Source organism: Lissotriton helveticus, chromosome 4_1, assembly GCF_964261635.1.
Source record: "Lissotriton helveticus chromosome 4_1, aLisHel1.1, whole genome shotgun sequence".
Lineage (NCBI taxonomy): Eukaryota > Metazoa > Chordata > Amphibia > Caudata > Salamandridae > Lissotriton > Lissotriton helveticus.
In genome coordinates, this window is record NC_136063.1 from 450,338,585 (window position 1) to 450,356,902 (window position 18,318).

Here is an 18,318-nt window from a genome sequence, read left to right on the forward strand (position 1 = left end):
AGCAAAGCTAGTGTAGCTGCTTTGCCCCTGATAGAATGAGCCTTAGGCCTACCCCCTAAGGTCTTATTCGCTTTCTGATAACAGAGCTGGATACCTGACACAATCCACCTAGAGATGGACTGCTTCGAAGTATCCAGACCAGTCCTAACCGACCCATAGTTGACAAACAATTGGTCGGATCTACGAATATCCTTGGTCTTATCCAGATAGAATTTCAACACCCTTCTGACATCCAGGGAATGAAGAGACCGTTCCGCTGGGGTGGAAGGATTCTGGAAAAATGTTGGTAAAGTTGTAGTCTGATTAACATGAAAATCTGAAATCACCTTGGGAAGGAACTTAGGGTGAGTACGCATTACAACCTTAGCAGCATGAAATAAAGTATAAGGTTCCTGGCAACACAATGCCTGATTTTCACTCACCCTGCGGGCCGATGTAATGGCCACGAGGAACGCCGCATTCCAAGACAGGTGCTGCAGTGAAGCCTTATGAATAGGCTCGAAAGGTTCCTTCATCAGCCTGGACAGCACCACATTCAGTTCCCATGAAGGCGAAGGAAGCCGAACAGGAGAGAACACCTTCTTCAACCCTTCCAAAAAATCCTTAATCACAGGAATCTGGAAGAAGGATGTCTGTGAAGGGCATTTTCTGTAAGCAGTCAATGCAGCCAGGTGAACCTTAATGGAATGGAAATTAAGGCCAGACTGAGCTAGATGCAGAAGGTATGGAAGGATAACATCCTCCTTTCAGGTCATCGGATCATAGTTCTTAGACATGCACCAGATGCAGAATCTCTTCCACTTGTAAGCATAAGAGGTCCTAGTAGATGGCCTCTTAGCCTCCTTCAATATGTCCATGCAATCCTCCGGAAGATTCAAGTGACCATATTGCACTATCTCAGGAGCCATGCCGCCAAACTCAACGATGAGAGGTTGGGGTGCACCATCTGACCCCCGAACTTCATGAGAAGGTCCGGCCGACACGGCAGCCGCCGATGAGGTAGGATGGACCGGTGAAGCAGGTCCATGAACCACCACTGTCTGGGCCATTCCGGCGCAATGAGGATCATCCGCGCCCGGGATCGTGCCAGCTTGATGAGCACCGCTGGAATCAGGGGAATGGGTGGAAAAGCGTACAGAAAGCGGTCCCACCAGCTGATCCATGACGCGTTCCCCAGAGCCCCCGGCTGGTAATATCTCGAGGCGAAGTCGCGGCATTTGCTGTTTTCGGCGGTGGCGAATAGATCCACTTCTGGAGGGCCCCACATGGCGAAGACTTTGTCGAGCACCTCGTCGTTTATGACGCACTCGTGGTTTTCGAGAAGCAACCTGCTGAGTGCGTCCGCCTGAACATTCTGCACACCTGGCAAATGAGATGCCGTTATCATCAGTCCTCTGGCTAACAGCCAGTGCCAGATCGCCTGCGCTTCCTGCGACAGTGTGCGCGATCTCGAGCCCCCCTGCTTGTTGAGGTAATACATCGTGGTCGTATTGTCCGTCTGCACAAGCAAGGAGTTGGTCTGGAAAGACGTATGAAAGGCCTTCAGTGCCAAGTGAACAGCTCTGAGTTCCAGGAAATTGATGTGATACAGCCCAGGAGAGATGCATCCGTAACGATAGTCTGAGTCGGGATGTCCTTGTGGAAAGGAACCCCTCTGAGGAGATTCTATGCTGAGCACCACCATCTCAGGGACTGTTGGGCGTGAAGAGACAACTGAATCCGGTCGTCCCAACACCCTTTCCTCTGGTCCCACTGGTCCTCCAAACATTCCTGTGGCGGCCTCATGTGTGGGCGTGCGTACGGAGTGAGAAAGATACAAGAGGCCATTGATCCCAGTAGAGAAGACACCATCCTCACTGTTGTAGATGGAGCAGCTATGCAAGCCTGAGCCTTCCGAAGGATGGATAAGAGTCTCTCCTCCGAAGGAGACACGCTTGCCGACAGCGTATTGATGGAGGCTCCCAAGTACTGCAGGCACTGCACAGGAATCGGGACAGACTTGGACAGATTTATGTGCAACACCAGACGTTCAACAGGACGGCCGTCCTGTTGAAGTGCAATTGCGCGTCCCGGAAGGTGGAGGCTTTGATCAACCAATCGTCCAGGTACGGGTAGACAAAAACCTTATTCTTTCTCAGGTGCGCTGCTACCACAGCCATGCATTTCGAAAAAGTCCTGGGTGCCAACTTCAGTCCTAACGGTAGTACGGTGTACTGATAGTGGTTGATGCCGACCAGGAAGTGCAGGAACTTCTGATGTTTCCGTGCAATGGGCACATGGAAGTAAGCATCTGCAGATCTATCGCGCAGAGCCAGTCTCCTCTCTGCAGCTGAGGATAAATCTGGTGCAAAGACAGCATGCAAAACTTTCCCCTGCGAATCCACTGGTTTGCTTGTCGCAAATCCAGAATGGGTCTGAGCTCGTTCTTGTCCTTCTTCCGTACTAGGAAGAAGCGGGAGTAAAGACCCTTTCCCCTTTGAGACAGAGGGACGTCTTCTATTGCCCTTTTTGTTAACAGGGTATCGGCCTCCGCCTGGAGCTTGCGCAGTTGGAACTGCGAGCCGACCGGTGGAATTGCTGGAGGCGGGCTGGTGAAACGAAGACTGTCTCCATTGCAAACAATATTCAGCACCCACTTGTCCTGAGTAATGTTTCTCCACTCTGCCAGGTAATGTTGAGTGCTTCCCCCCACCGGAGCGGGTAACGGATGAGGGGGAAGAAGCACCTCAGGGCCTAGACCCAGCCGGGCCTTTGGTCGCGGAGGAAGACTGTTGACCACCTCGGCTCCTCTGGCGCTTTTGGAACGGTTTCCACTGGAACTGCTGCTGCTGTTGTTGCTGTCCAGCCTGTCGACCTTGCCCTCTGCCCTGCGCCCCGTACCGCCTCTGGAACGGACGGAAGATCTTTTTCTGTTCCTTAGGCTTTTCCAACCCGACAGCCGTCAGGGTTTCCGCCTCCACCTTAATGCGGGCCATCTCGTCGTCCAAATGTTTACCGAAGAGGGTCTCGCACGAAAAAGGGTAGGTTAGCAACTCTCTGCTGCGCCTTGGGCTTCAAGGATGTAAGACGCAGCCAGGCGAGTAGCCTCAGGTTGACCCCATGGCAGTGCCCGTGGGCTGCCTAGAGAGAAGAATCCGCAGCCGAACTTATCACCTGGTTGGAAACCAGCAGACCTTCGGCAAGGATCTCTTGGAAATCTTCCCTTTTTTCCCGGGGAAGGTGTTCCGAAAACTGCTGGAGAGCCCGATCATAACGTCCCAACTGGGCTGAGGCACTCGCAGCCTTCATCAATGTGGAGGCCGTCCCGCAAACCTTCCTGCCTGCCGAATGCATCCAGCGGCTCTCCTTGTCAGGAAGCACTGTCAATAATGGGGTGGTGGCGTGCTGTTTTCTTGCTGCCAACAAAGCGATACAAAAGGGGATGATGGACGGAGAGTTTGAGCAAATCAAACACTCACCCCCAGTCAATTGATCTGGGTTTAATCCATCACCATTCTTTAGCCCACTCAGCCACCCCATTTCAGACATGGCCTTATGCAAATCAGTCTGACCCTGTGCCTCATGGGAACAGTCCAGCCCGAACTGCCAAGCAATGTCTTCCATGGACCGGAAACAAGCATCCTGGGCCCGGTTTCGGATTCATAATCCTCATCAGCCATGCTATCTTGAATCCAGTGGCCAAGTGAGCAAGGGACTCACGTCTGAGCATACCCTGCCACACTTAGGGCGAACAAAGCGATACAAAAGGGGATGATGGACGGAGAGTTTGAGCAAATCAAACACTCACCCCCAGTCAAATGATCTGGGTTTAATCCATCACCATTCTTTAGCCCACTCAGCCACCCCATTTCAGACATGGCCTTATGCAAATCAGTCTGACCCGGTGCATCATGGGAACAGTCCAGCCCGAACTGCCAAGCCATGTCTTCCATGGACCGGAAACAAGCATCCTGGGACCGGTTTCGGATTCATAATCCTCATCAGCCAGGCTATCTTGAATCCAGTGGCCAAGTGAGCAAGGGACGCCATAAGTGTGGCAGGGTATGCTCAGACGTGAGTCCCTTGTGGCCGCCATAAGTGGGGCAGGGTATGCTCAGACGTGAGTCCCTTGCTCACTTTGCTCACTTTGCCGCTGGATTCAAGCAAGCCGGGCTGAAGACGGCTGGAATGCCAGAAACCGGTCCTTGGAAGCTTGTTTCCGGTCCAGGGAAGGCATGGCTTGGCAGTTCGGGCTGGACTGTTCCCATGAGGCACAGGGTCAGACGGATTTGCATATAGCCATATCTGAACTGGGGTGGCGGAGTGGGCTAAAGAACGGTGATGGATCAAACCCAGATCTTTTGACTGGGTGTGAGTGTTTGATTGGTTCAGATGCTCCGTCCATCACCACCCCCTTTTGTACCGCTTTTGGCCGCCATAAGTGTGGCAGGGTATGCTCAGACGTGAGTCCCTTGCTCACTTTGCCACTGGATTCAAGCAAGCCGGGCTGAAGACGGCTGGATTGCCAGAAACCGGTCCTCGGAAGCTTGTTTCCGGTCCAGGGAAGGCATGGCTTGGCAGTTCGGGCTGGACGGTTCCCATGAGGCACAGGGTCAGACGGATTTGCATATAGCCATGTCTGAACTGGGGTGGCGGAGTGGGCTAAAGAACGGTGATGGATCAAACCCAGGTCTTTTGACTGGGTGTGAGTGCTTGATTGGTTCAGATGCTCCGTCCATCACCACCCCCTTTTGTACCGCTTTTGGCCGCCATAAGTGTGGCAGGGTATGCTCAGACGTGAGTCCCTTGCTCACTTTGCCACTGGATTCAAGCAAGCCGGGCTGAAGACGGCTGGAATGCCAGAAACCGGTCCTTGGAAGCTTGTTTCCGGTCCAGGGAAGGCATGGCTTGGCAGTTCGGGCTGGACTGTTCCCATGAGGCACAGGGTCAGACGGATTTGCATATAGCCATATCTGAACTGGGGTGGCGGAGTGGGCTAAAGAACGGTGATGGATCAAACCCAGATCTTTTGACTGGGTGTGAGTGTTTGATTGGTTCAGATGCTCCGTCCATCACCACCCCCTTTTGTACTGCTTTTGGCCGCCATAAGTGTGGCAGGGTATGCTCAGACGTAAGTCCCTTGCTCACTTTGCCACTGGATTCAAGCAAGCCGGGCTGAGGACGGCTGGAATGCCAGAAACCGGTCATCGGAAGCTTGTTTCCGGTCCAGGGAAGGCATGGCTTGGCAGTTCGGGCGGGACTGTTCCCATGAGGCACAGGGTCAGACTGATTTGCATATAGCCATGTCTGAACTGGGGTGGCGTAGTGGGCTAAAGAACGGTGATGGATCAAACCCAGATCTTTTCACTGGGTGTGAGTGTTTGATTGGTTCAGATGCTCCGTCCATCACCACCCCCTTTTGTACCGCTTTTATTGCTGCGGTCACAATTACCGAGTCAGGCGTGGGATCCACCCGAAGAAATGCTGGGTCCGAGTCAGGAGCCTTATATTTCTTCTGCAGCCTTGAAGGTGCCTATCTCGTAGCCGCAGGAGTGAGGAACAACTCCATGGCAGGTTCCACCAGCCCAGGCACCAAGGGCAGCAAAGGGCGAGACAGCTGCTTCTTGTGCAGGGTTTCGAAAATGATGGAAGTCAATGGTGCGGGCACAGTGAGCGTGATGCCCAGCTTAGTTGCCCCTCACAGCAACACGTCCTGAAAGGAGACTATGTCATCTACTGGAGACACCCTCTTCCGAGGGGAGTCATACAGGGTAGGTGAATAGTCCCTGGCACTGGAGGAATCCGTGTAGCGGGACCTCAACCGGTCCCTCCTGTGGTGCCGTCTGGATCTTGTAGAAGAGCGACGGCGACTCCTGGATCTATCCCTTCGTCTGGAGCAAGATCTCGACCTCCGAGGCCTCGGACGGTCCACGGGCCGTAGCGGAGGGCGCTGTGGAGGCCTAAACGGGAGCCTAGGTTGCGATGGCCCCGTAGGCGGCGTCAGGAGATGTGGCAACCAGACCGACCTCGGAGGAGGTGGTGGTGTAGGAGGCGGAGGACGATGAGGAGGAACGGGTGGCGGAGGAGGCGTCGGGTTACGTGGAGGAGGGTGCTTGGGTAACGGAGGAGGTGTAGGGGACCTCGGCTTGGAGGGCGAATAAACTTGTGAGTGCTTCGAGCCCGGAGCCTCTTCCCCTCTCTTTCTTTTCTTTGCCTGACCTGAAGGGGGGGGGGGGGGGGGGGGGGGGGCTAGAGGCCGTATCCTTGGTAGCTGAGCGACGGCGCCGCCGCGACCGTGGGCTTGTGGACACCAAGGACACAGTCCTGGTCTTGAAACGCCTCCTGGAGGACGATGCTCTCCTCCTCGACGCTGAGCGCCTTTTCGCCGTCGATGAACGCCGTCTCGACGTCGATGAACGCCGTCTCGAAGTCGATGAACGCCGTCTCGAAGTCGATGAATGCCGTCTCGACGTCGACGATGATCTCCTTCTCGACGTCGATGATCTCCTTCTCGACGCCGAACGTCTAGTCAACGTCGATGGTGAACGACGGTGACGCCTGGACGTCGACCGCCTACACCTCCTTGAACCCTCTCGACGTCGATGATGACTCGACGACGAAGCAGTCCTCGACGTCGACCTCGTCTGAGGTCTCGACGTCAATCCCCTCAACGTCGAACGTCAACGTCGCTTCGACCCAGAGCCCTGGGGAGACGGGGAGCAGACCTTGGTCATTCCTCTCAACGCCGACGTCGAGGCTATCCACGTCGACAGAGACCGGTGGCGTTTTCTGGCCTTCTCCTTACTGGGGAGCCCCCCAGAGGCCGCAGCACAGGCAGAGGAAGAAGCCCCTTCCTGCCCAGACCCACCTTGACCTTGCTGTCTTCTTTGCTTCAGTCCTTGGAGCCTGATCTTCTCTCGGTCCTTCAGGGTCCTACTGGAAAACTGCAAGCAGATTTCACAAGTCCCAGGAACATAAGAAGCAGGTAGACACAGGATACACACCCTGTGTGGATCAGATCTTGCCTTCTTCCTGGCACACTCTGGACATTTCTCAAATAAGGCAGGCATATTTGACAAACAAATGGCCAAAAACACCAGAAAAGTGAAGAAGAAGCAAAACTATGTCGAGCGAACACACTCCAACACTTTAAAAGTGCCAAAAAGTTAACAAAACACCCAAAAAGGTAGAGCTCAATGCTCCAGGGTCCTGCTAGCAGGAGCCGGAAAAAAGAACTGAAAGTAAAAGGAAGGGGCTATGCATGCTGGGATACCGAGGGTCTCTAGAGAGTTCCTTAAAGGCACGGTATCCCTTTTCCAGACACATAATGGCAGCCTATGGAGGCTTGTCTGTCCATTCCTTCCTCTCTATCATTCCAAGGATTTGGTGAGGGGAGGAAAGTTTCTCTATGAGTGAAACTTGACAAATTGTATTAAATGTGTTATTGGTGTTGTATCCTTGTCATTTCTAGCTGAAGTACAGGACAGTGTAGCCTTGTAGGTACAGGCTGCATTATTGTCTTTAATTCTCCTATGCAGGACTGCAATGAAGACCGCTTAAGAGATTATTTTTGATTGCTCTGGGGTCCACGCACATGGGCGGGACTATTCACTAGATTATGACTACAACGCATGCCGGTTCCACTCAGTCTTCACCATGCAAAACTTCAACCATGCATATGCCTTTACCACACATGCCTTTACAACTAAATGTGTGTTGTTAAGGCATGTATGGCAAAGACATATCCATTGTCAAGACTTATCAGGTAAGTCTTACCCGTTTGACTCCTGCCCCCGCCCTGAGTCCTAATACTGCCCAGTCCCTCCTGAAAACCAACCCCTTCCCACGAGCCCTAAAAACGTCCCTGCCCCCCAAGCCCTAGAAACTACCCCGAACCCCTGTGCCCAACAAACCCTGCCCTGAGCCCTGAGCCCTAAAACGCCTCCCCAAACCCCTGCCCTGATTCTTAAAAACTACCCCCTCACTTCTGAACCCCCCCTGCTGAGTCCTAAAACCTTTCCTGCACCAGCCCTAAAAACTACTCTGCCATCCACTAAGCCCTACAAACTACCCTGCCCTGAAAATTACCCCATACCCTTACAGGCGTACCCCCACCCATCCAAAAACCAGCCCCACTTACCTCACTGCATCCTCTCCTGATCGTTCCTCTTCTTGCTTCCACCCAGCAGCAACCAGCAGCTAGACCGAGCACTGCCTTACCCACGCCTATGCGTGGTTAAGGCATATGCGGGGTTAAGGCAAGAGTGGTATCATTCGTGTTGTCGGAACACACACGGCTTAGCCCGTGTTGTTGCAAATGTTTCCGGTTTGGTGTGTATCATTGCATTAATGTAAGGGACACTGGATGCCTCAAAATTAGCCAAACTCTGCGAACTATACCTTCACTGACACAAAGCTCTTTGTATTGGGAGTACACCTATCTGCACTTGGTGGAACGATATTGACAACACCTTAAACATTCTTGCTGGATTTGCAATAATCTACTTAGGGATGCACAAAAGGGGTGTGCTAATGGTTCCCTCTGAACAAAAAAGAACAATGCCTTGGCTTGAATCTGCGTAGACACTTGCCTGGAGTGTATAATAAAGCCTCTATTCGCATTCTATTATCCACTGATGGTTTCCGTTTCCTTAAACAGTCTTCTCCCTGCGGCTATTCACCTTGCCTAAACTGCACAAGTATTATTCTAGTAACATCTTAAGAGCAGCATTTGATTGTGTCCGAATGAGTGTCAATTTTATGTTCAATCAATCAATCAATCACGACATTTTTAGAGCGCACTACTCACCCGTAGGGTCTCAAGGCGCTGGGGGGGGGGGGGGGGGGGGGGGGGGCGTTACTGCTCGAACAGCCAGGTCTTGAGCTTCTTCCTGAAGGCGAGGTGGTCTTGGGTCAGGCGCAGGTCTGTCGGGAGGGAGTTCCAGGTCTTGGCGGCCAGGTGGGAGAAGGACCTTCCTCCTGTTGTCGCTCTTCGGATGCGGGGGACGGCGGCGAGGGCGAGGCTGGTTGATCTGAGGTGGCGCTTGGGAACGTAGAAGTTCATTCGGTTGTTGAGGTAGCTCGGGCCTTGGTCGTGTAGGGCTTTGTGTGCGTGGGTGAGGAGACGGAATGTGATTCTTTTCTTGACGGGGAGCCAGTGCAGGTCTCTCCGATGTCCGGAGATGTGGCTGTTTCGTTGGAGGTCGCGGATGAGTCTGGCTGAGGCGTTCTGGACCCGCTGGAGTCTCTTCTGGAGCTTGGCGGTGGTTCCGGCGTAGAGAGCGTTGCCGTAGTCCAGTCGGCTGGTGACGAGGGCCTGGGTGACGGTCTTCCTGGTCTCGGTGGGGATCCACCAGAAGATCTTCCGTAGCATGCGTAGGATGTTGAAGCATGATGAGGAGACGGCGTTGACTTGTCTGGTCATGGAGAAGGAGGAGTCCAGGATGAAGCCCAGGTTACGTGCGTGGTCAGTCGGTTTGGGTGCGGTGCCCAGGGCGGGGGGCCACCAGGAGTCGTCCCAGGCGGAGGGCGAGGAGCCCAGGATGAGGACCTCCGTCTTGTCCGAGTTCAGTTTCAGTTCGGGCCCTACCCACTCCAGAACCAGTTTCTTCTATTTCAGACTGTCATATTGGTGTTCTATATTCTCGAAGTAAGGAGTCAACAACCTGGAACGTACTTTTTAACCAATAACTATGCTCAGTTACTGCCTCACTGGTCCTAGCATATGTAATCCCACCTTTTTGTCAGACTCTCTCTGAATCACCATACCAATAGAGGCTGACAAGAACATAATCAGAGACTAAGCTTTTTCGCTGTTCTATTTTCCAATGTCTGGGATGGTAGTAGTCATACATGAAGTTCAAACTCTTGACTTTGGAAGAAGCAGTGAATGCGACCACCTTCCCTTTGGGACTCATTTTAGACCAGCTAGAAGCACAGACAATTATAATCCTTCAAAATCTATGTACTGACTGCCAAAGGTGGAGTTTGTGCCGTTATGGGGACTAGTGTCTGTATTATATACCCAATATCTCGCTCAGTATTGTTATGTTAAATGTAATTTATTGAGCGCACATACACCGAGCGGTTTCTTGGCTCTAAGTAGGGACGGTAGCATTCACAAGACAGTGAGTTCAATTATGTGCCTGGGAGAATAACCAAGTTTTAAGTAGTTTTCTGAACTGGGTTTAAGAGGTGGCCATACGCAGTTCGAGAGGAAGAAGGTTCCAAAATTGAGGAGCCAGGATCGTGAATCTGAGGCCCCATGTTTCTTACGTTTTAAGTAAAAGGTTAACATTAGAGAAATGGGAAGGATCTAAATAAAATGAACAATGGGTTTAACTTAAATGGGTGGGGTTTCGGGTCCTCGCTAAAATACACTATTGGTGGATTGGGTTTGAAGATTACTGGAACAATAATTACAGCTTTTTAGCTACTTTTTCTTTCTAAGGGGATAGTGATACTAACAGTAACCTTGACTATGGGATAGAGAAATGCATGAACGAAAATTAAATGAGACAAAAAGTCAGTAGATTAATGACAAAAGAATTTTGCTAAGAGTTATATCTGGGGTGCCAAAGGGAGGGATTGGGAAATGGTTTGTATGTATTCTTAACATTACTGTTATAGTCTTCGTTCAGTTTGGTTACACATGTTAAACATTGTCAAACAGGCGTGCCCCATTTAAAGCATTTAACCTCACTATCATGCTTGGTAGCTCTAAGAGATGATCCACAAGTAGTCATCTCTGAGTTTACAAGTTTACTTTTCTGATATCTTTCCTTAGGGTCAATGACTCCTACTTCATGAGAACACTACAGCTGCAATGATCTGTTTCTGTAACCTGTGTTCCGCTGGTGCTTGTATACTAAACTCTATAAAAACTCCATGTACTCTGTAAGGGTCAGCATTACACAATTACAGCGATCTATGGGCAACCTTTGTCACTCTATTTCATGATATCATGCTTTTCACATCTTTTTCTTAATAAACGTGCTCAGACTTCAAGTAGGCGTGGGAGAGGATTCTAGCCTATTGTAGTGGTCGAAGACTTTGGTAAAGATGGACGAAGCATGAAAATGGCACACAAAAAGAACTGGGCTATGGCACATGGAAGTACAGTGCTTGTGATTCTGGCCTCAAGTTCACCTTTGGCATAGTTTCTGATACAATAAAGAATGTGTTAGTTTTCCAGTAGCAAGTTAAAGCAAAAGCCCAGTGTAATTATGACAACACGCAGAATTGTTAATTGGATTTACCCACCAGCTGTCCATACCGCACAGTTGGGAGCACTCTTGAAGGAAACTCAGCTGACCCTTGGAAACATAGTCCTCCAGTCTGAAAAAGAGAATAACTAATTACAGACAAATTAAGTACAATTTAAAACTTGTTTCACCTGCTTGAAACAAAATATGCACTCATTTGTGCACTTTGTCACACTTACCAAAATATGGGGTTCATCACAAGTGCATGATCTGGTGGTGTTGATGAATGTTTGTTCACACCGAACACACCTACAAAGAGAACAGACCACAAAATTTGAGCTCTGAAATTTGAAATAAATTACACGCAGATCACTGATGCCCAGATAGGAGAAGCATGCAGTATTGCTGAAAAAAGTATTACAAGTGCATTTGTTTGCTTACATGCACATTACGTACTGGAAGGAGTTTACAGTTATAAAAAATATTTACCGATCTCTCAAGGTGTCTGGAAAAGAGAAAGATGGCCCATTTTCATCACAATATGCACATTCTGCTTCTTCAAGGAGCGTACCATTGACATCACGCTCAACTAAAGAACAAAGAAAAATAGGATTGAACACTCAATTCAATTCAATTCAAGAATCTTTATTCAGTGATTAAAAAACACCATAAAAGCACACTCAAATATACATAGTAAAAAGTCATTAAACATTTCATGATTCTTTGTACAAAATATACACTATAATACACAAGATATCCATTATTGGCACTGTTAAAAGTTACAATAAAAGCAGTTCAATCTTCTCCTCTGGTTAGCTTTAAACGGAGAGCTACTTTGATAAAATTCAAAATGCTACACAGTGTTAAAGGTTCCGCAGCTGTCTGTAAGAACACTAGTGCCTCCCTAGCATGGACCAAATTAGCTTTTTTCAGGAGGTTTACCAGGTATCTGCGTCTGGGCATTGCATAAAAAGGGCAAAGTAAGACAAAGTGAAGGGAGTCCTGCGGAGACCTATTGTCGCAGCCGCAGGACCCCTTCTCTTCTATTGACGTAGCAAAACCCGCTGGTGATGCCAACATGAATGGGAGTAGGTTCAATCTGAAACGGCACATCAAGAACCTGTCCTGTGCGTTATACATGAGGTACAAGTAAGGCTCCATACCTTCCCGGCTCTTCACCAGGTAATGGGCCCTCACTGTCTTTTTACACCCTTCAGCCTCATTTCTGCGTAGGTTTTTCCGCTCTAGAAAAAATCTCCCTACCTGCAGTTTGTTCTGGGCTACAATAGTTGTGGGGTGAGTGAACAAATTCCCAAAACCTAGCTCCTCCAAAGTATTCTTCACATAAAAGAGCCAGGGGATGCGCATACACTTGTCCCTCTCAAGGCAGTCCGATAAAATTTCTCTGCTTAATGTCGCCTCAGGATTTACCCAGATTTTTAGCCAAGCAATAATGGGCCTCAATTTAATCAGATCTTCTATATAAGGTCTACCTAACTCCCTGTGGGCAATCATACCAGCAGTACTTTGTGGTACCCTTAAGAGCGATTTCAAATATTTATTTTCCTCTCGTTGGATACTAGTGGTATTAACAAAGCCCCATACTTCTGCCCCATAGATTACCTTGGAGCATGATACAGAGCTGTACAGGTTTATCACCTGTTCCGGGGACCATCTTCCTAGCCTCCTGCCATAGCCAGCAATTGCCCCGTTAGAAGCAATCATTTTACCACGTCGTTCCTCGACCAGGGTATCAAACCTCAGAGCACCATCAAATGTTACGCCAAGATAGGGGAACGTTTTGACCTCTTCCACAATATGACTCCCTATTGTATATGTGAATGTAGAGGTGGTTTTCTTTGTTTTCCCCGCCAGAAGCACATACGATTTGCTTAGATTAACAGAAAGGTCCAGGGCGCCCATGAACCTAACAAATCCGTCTATCAAGATTTGAAGGCTCCTTGGTGTACGTGCGATCAGGACCGCGTCATCTGCATAAAGCAGAACGGGAATATGACGCGACCCAACCTTTGGGCAATCTGCCTTTAGGCCTAACAAAGACTGCTCCAAGTTGTTAATGTAAAGGGAAAACAAAAAGGGGGCGAGAATGCAACCTTGCCGGACTCCACTCATGCAGGGAAAAGAAGCAGTCAATCCACCCTCTCTATTAAAGCGAACCTTTGCAGTGGTGTCGCTGTGCAGTTCTCTCAATATATTAATTAAACCCCTCTCTATCCCCATACTAAGCATCATACCCCACAATTTATCCCTGTTGACGTGATCGAATGCTGCTGCCAGATCCATGAAACCCATATACACGGCTTCGTCACTAGCCATGGTGTACTTGGCAGTCAGCATATAGAGGTTCAGGCACTGGTCGCTAGTCGACCTCCCTGCCCTAAATCCGTATTGAGTGTCCGAGAAGATGTTATTTTCCTCGGTCCACTCGGACAGTCTGCTAAGAATTGCCCTTCCCAAAAGTTTTGCCGACACATCGATCAGGGAAATCGGGCGGTAACACTTCGGGTCATCCCTACTGCCCTTTTTAAAAATCGGCACAATTACCGCCGTGGACCAAGACGGGGGCAGGCCACAAGTAATGGCAGTATTAATAACCCTTGTCATTAGAGGGGCCCAAAGTTCGATATTACTCAGGAATAAGTCTGGGGGGATTCCGTCAGGCCCCGGGGCTTTATTTCTGGTCAGGCCCTCCATCCCTGCAGTAATCTCCCTAATGGAAAATTCTACTAGTGAAGCCTCAGTTGGAACGGCCAATGTCTCTTCACTAGAGCCTAACTCGTGATTATACAGGCTCCTAAAGTGGGTAACCCACTGCTCTGGGAGAACATTAGCCCCTAAATCCGGGGCATCTTTTTCCTGGAACGTCGGGTTATTAATTATTTTCCAAAACCCTGCTAAGTCCTTTCTTTCCCCTGCTTCCCGTAAATCTGCCCATGCTTCCGCCTGCAGAGCAAGTTTCCTCCGTTTAATCTCCTTTTTGTAAGTGTCCCTACACTTCTTAACTGTTTGGGGAACCCTTGGCTTAATTTTGAGGCAGCTTTTCAGCTCCCTCAAGGCTTTAGAGCAGTCATTGTCGAACCATCGCGGGTTTCTGTGGTTCTTGAGTGGCGCACCGGTTTTTAATAGACCGTCGACCAGTTTAGCAATCTGATCAAAGGCTTCTAATATCCTTGTCCCATGGACCTCAATGTCCAGACAATCATTAATAGCTAATTTCCCTGCCTCTACCAGGCCCTTGTAGAACTTTTCCCCATCTATTTTTGCCCATTTTAATCTCCTACCCTGGTCTATTGCTCTTTCAGAGAATGTACTTTGGGCTCTAGTACTTAGACCCACCCTGTACAACAGGTCCAGGACAAGAGGATTATGGTCACTGAAGCCACTCCATTCGATCCCTACACTGATAACCTTATTAATTAGGGACCTTGAGACCAGGATGTGATCTATAAAAGAAGAACATCCTCGTCCCTTAAATGTGGGAGGGAGTGTGCCATCCACTTGTGTCCCTATCATATTAATAGTATGTTCTAGGTCATACTTAAGTCGTAACATTCTAAGGGCAGAGCCCAACAGTGTGTGAGAAAAGTGCGGGCCCTTCTCCCTGGGACATCGTGACCAGTCGATATTTATATGGACCAAAACCGGGCACAGGTGACAATTGAGGTCTCCCATAACCACCAGCCCATATGGCTGCCCCTTTTTTTGACTTAATATAGCCTGGCCCAACCTGTTATCTAATTCCTCAGCCAAAGAGACGTTAGATCCCGCTGTCTCATCATTGTAGATGTTAACTGCAACGAATCTAAGGGCTTTCCCAGAGAACATCACTGCCTGAGTCCTGTGGGAGTTCCAATCCATACAGGTGTAACTTCCCGGCAGGCACAGGTCTATATATATAATTAGTCCTCCCATTGCTCTCCCTGATCTTGATTTTTGAGCGGGTACAAAAAAGCACCTGTACCCTTGCAAATGGTAGTTATTCTCCTGGGCCCAGGTTTCCTGCAGACAGATCACATGGAATTGAACACTCTGAGTTAACTTGTTATCTTATCCTGCTAATCATAAATGTTTCAAGAAATGTTAAGTCATATTTAATTTGATAGTACTTTATGCCATCTTTCCCATGACGTACATTTTTTATATGGGCACAGATTGTGGAGCAAATGTGTAGTGGGGGAACTGCCGTCAAAACTTGCATATAGTTTTTTATTTTCACAAATCCAAAGACGTCATTCTAGAGTCTAACCTTATATACCAAAAAACTGAGCATCAACAAAAAAATAATAAAAAAACACTTTTGCAGGCATTAGGGGGAGAAGAGAGGAGCATTAGAAAGAGCTCAGTCACATTTACTACAACTGGCAGGGACTGAAGACACTGTACGATCAGATTCAGGACACAGCTGCTTCTGTACATCTGACCAAAAGCTGCAGTGCATCCTTAATCATGTGTGGTTGCACAGAGGGAAAAAAAGTGTAAGTGACCTGTAACTGTACCCTCTGCAGACCTTGGTAGGAAGCAGAAAAGTATGCATGCCTAAAGCATTAAAGTTTTATGTCCAACATTTAGACATGTAGTGAGATGGCCAATATAATTTTCGTCACAATCGCTTTTAATTTTCTGTCTTGTGTATGTGTTCCATTGCTTTTATTTTGTAAGACTTCACCATTTAAGACACACACACTAAGACAGTTAAGACACACAGTTGCTCCTATGGCATGAAAATTACGAGTGATGGATGTCTGCCATATGAATGAGTGGGTAGAACTGATAATTTTCAAGGGGGCCTGGTCCGAAGACAGCCAGAGACCCTTTTGGGGACATCATTTGGCGTAAATATGTATACCATTTTGATACTGGAGGAATAACGCTCCTACACTTCACAAATTGTCATCTCGAGTCTATAATTGAACAGAGTAATCCGAATAACCCCAATTCATAGCTTTTCTTAGACAAATGCCTTGAAGAATTGAAAAATGCATCTGCATTGAAAAATTGAAGAAAGCATCTGTGGTGATCTGGGTCCAGCGGTTGTAGTAGTGGGAAGGCTTTCGTCCCACAGATGTGAAGTGGAAGATCTTTAAAAATGGCCGAGGCTCAACAAAGAGGGCACCGCAGATGCCACTATCTTCAATTAATATCAGTTCAAATTCCATTTGGTGCACAAAATTGAAGGAAGGCAGGCATTACACCTCCCTCTTGGGTGAGATAGATCTCAAACAATAAACCAATAGGACCCAGGACTCTATTTTACTGTGTCTCAGGCTATTATTCTAACAATCCATCATATAAAGTCCAATTTTAATGGGTAAAGAGCTTATCACATCTAAGTATTAAGTAAGTAATGTCTTCAAAGTGTCATAGTGGTCCACATTTTTGGTTAGCATATCATCCTTTATTGAAGAATACGTTTTTCAGACATAATTCCATTGTAACCAAAGCCAACTTGTTGTGTTCACTAGGAACTTCTTCAGGGCTACAATAGAAATCATATATACTTACATTAAATATATGATTGAAAACATCTGCATACAAAATTTACAAACCTTTAAAAAGAAAGAACTTCAAACAGGATATAACCACCCTACATATATCATTTATGAATTATACACATAATTGAACATTTCAGTCCTCATTCCAAAACATTGATATATCACCATCCAGTATTTTCCAGATTACATCAAAAATGAACCACCCTAGAGCAGCCCCAGTTATGAGTTTGCTATTCATTAGCATAAATCATCAACGTGGTTTATTAGCACCCACTAAATACATATTACCATACATAACTGTTTTAAAAAAAATCATCAGCATACCATTATAAGGCAACCTCATCCAAACCAATCATTATAAAATTTATTACATATTAAAATACCTCTAATTTCTTGATTCTCATGAGGTACACTTTTTTCATTAGCCATATCCGCATTGCATTGAAGGAATATGAAAGTGATTTATGAACTTGGGCAGTCAAGCCATATCCACCATAGCACTGAAGGAATGTAAATGTTATTTATTAACTTGGGGAGTCAACTTTGGGCAGCTCTCAAAGTGAATGTATTCGCTTCTTAAGAGACTATTGATGTGTGGATTTTGCGCAGATTTATACAATACTATTTTATTATCGAGTATGGACTTCTGTGATTAGAACGGAGATGTGGGGTGCTCTGAGTATACGGTTGGTGGACCAAGGGGAGGAGGCAGGTTGAGAATTATATATATATATATATATATATATATATATATATATATATATATATATATATATATATATATATATATATCCTACTGGCGGTCGCCAGTAGGTAGTTATAGTTAGGACCTAGTTTCCATAGGAAATCCTCAACATTCTATTTGGATTAACTTTGGCCCTGGTGGATGAATCTTTGCGAATTTCTTAAAGAAGATGGCTCGGTCCGCTGCGCTCCTTCCCTGAAAGTTTGGGGGCGATTGGTGAAGTGGGGGCTGAGATAAAAGGGGGGTCCCAAAACGTGTTTTCTCCATGTTATTTTCCATAGGACGTTTAGACACGGCTACAGGTCGAACGGCTGAATGGATTTATAAGAAATTTGGCAAAACTGTAGAGTCCGGCTCGCAGATTACGCTTTTTTTGGAATGGTGTAAATCCGTTCAGTAGTTGCTGAGAAAATTAAAGTTAAAGTCAATTATATATTTATACGCGCGCACTTTTTTTTTGCTGCGTGACGTCTGTTAACGTTCGATTCGAAGGAAATCAGGAAGTGTTGACCGCCATTTTGTCACTGCGAGTAAATATATTGTTCATTTCAAAGCGTTGGAACATGGAAAGGGGAGAAGGTAGAGATTGTTTTGCTGCATAGGTTTTCTCAGGGTGTGCAGTAAGGTCCTTAAAGGCGAAAATATATATATATATTTTTTTTTTTAAAGTTGCGTGGTGCGCGCACTCGGGCGCGCACACCTATTTACAAGAGTGTGAAAATGGAGATAAATCAGAAGTTTGAGTGCTTTGATAAAGGTGGCTCTGAAAAGAGCCCTTGTGTTAATTGAGTTTTTTCTGCATTTATAAGTAAGTAGCGATGCAGAGCCGGATGTTGCAGAGGAAGATTCTGTTTCTGCCTTCCTTCTTACTTAGTTA

The 18,318-nt window shown here is 47.6% G+C and overlaps 1 protein-coding gene across 1 annotated transcript in view; it reads right to left on the bottom strand.

Annotated features, from left to right (window-relative positions):
• TMEM67 (transmembrane protein 67) overlaps positions 1–18,318 on the bottom strand; it is a 989,409-nt gene that overhangs the window by 838,722 nt on the left and 132,369 nt on the right. The window contains exons 4-6 of the mRNA XM_078687042.1: positions 11,673–11,772; positions 11,423–11,492; positions 11,242–11,316 (exon numbers count right to left, since the gene is read on the bottom strand). Coding sequence (XP_078543168.1) covers positions 11,242–11,316; positions 11,423–11,492; positions 11,673–11,772 — 245 coding nt within the window. The remainder of the gene's footprint in view (positions 1–11,241; positions 11,317–11,422; positions 11,493–11,672; positions 11,773–18,318) is intronic.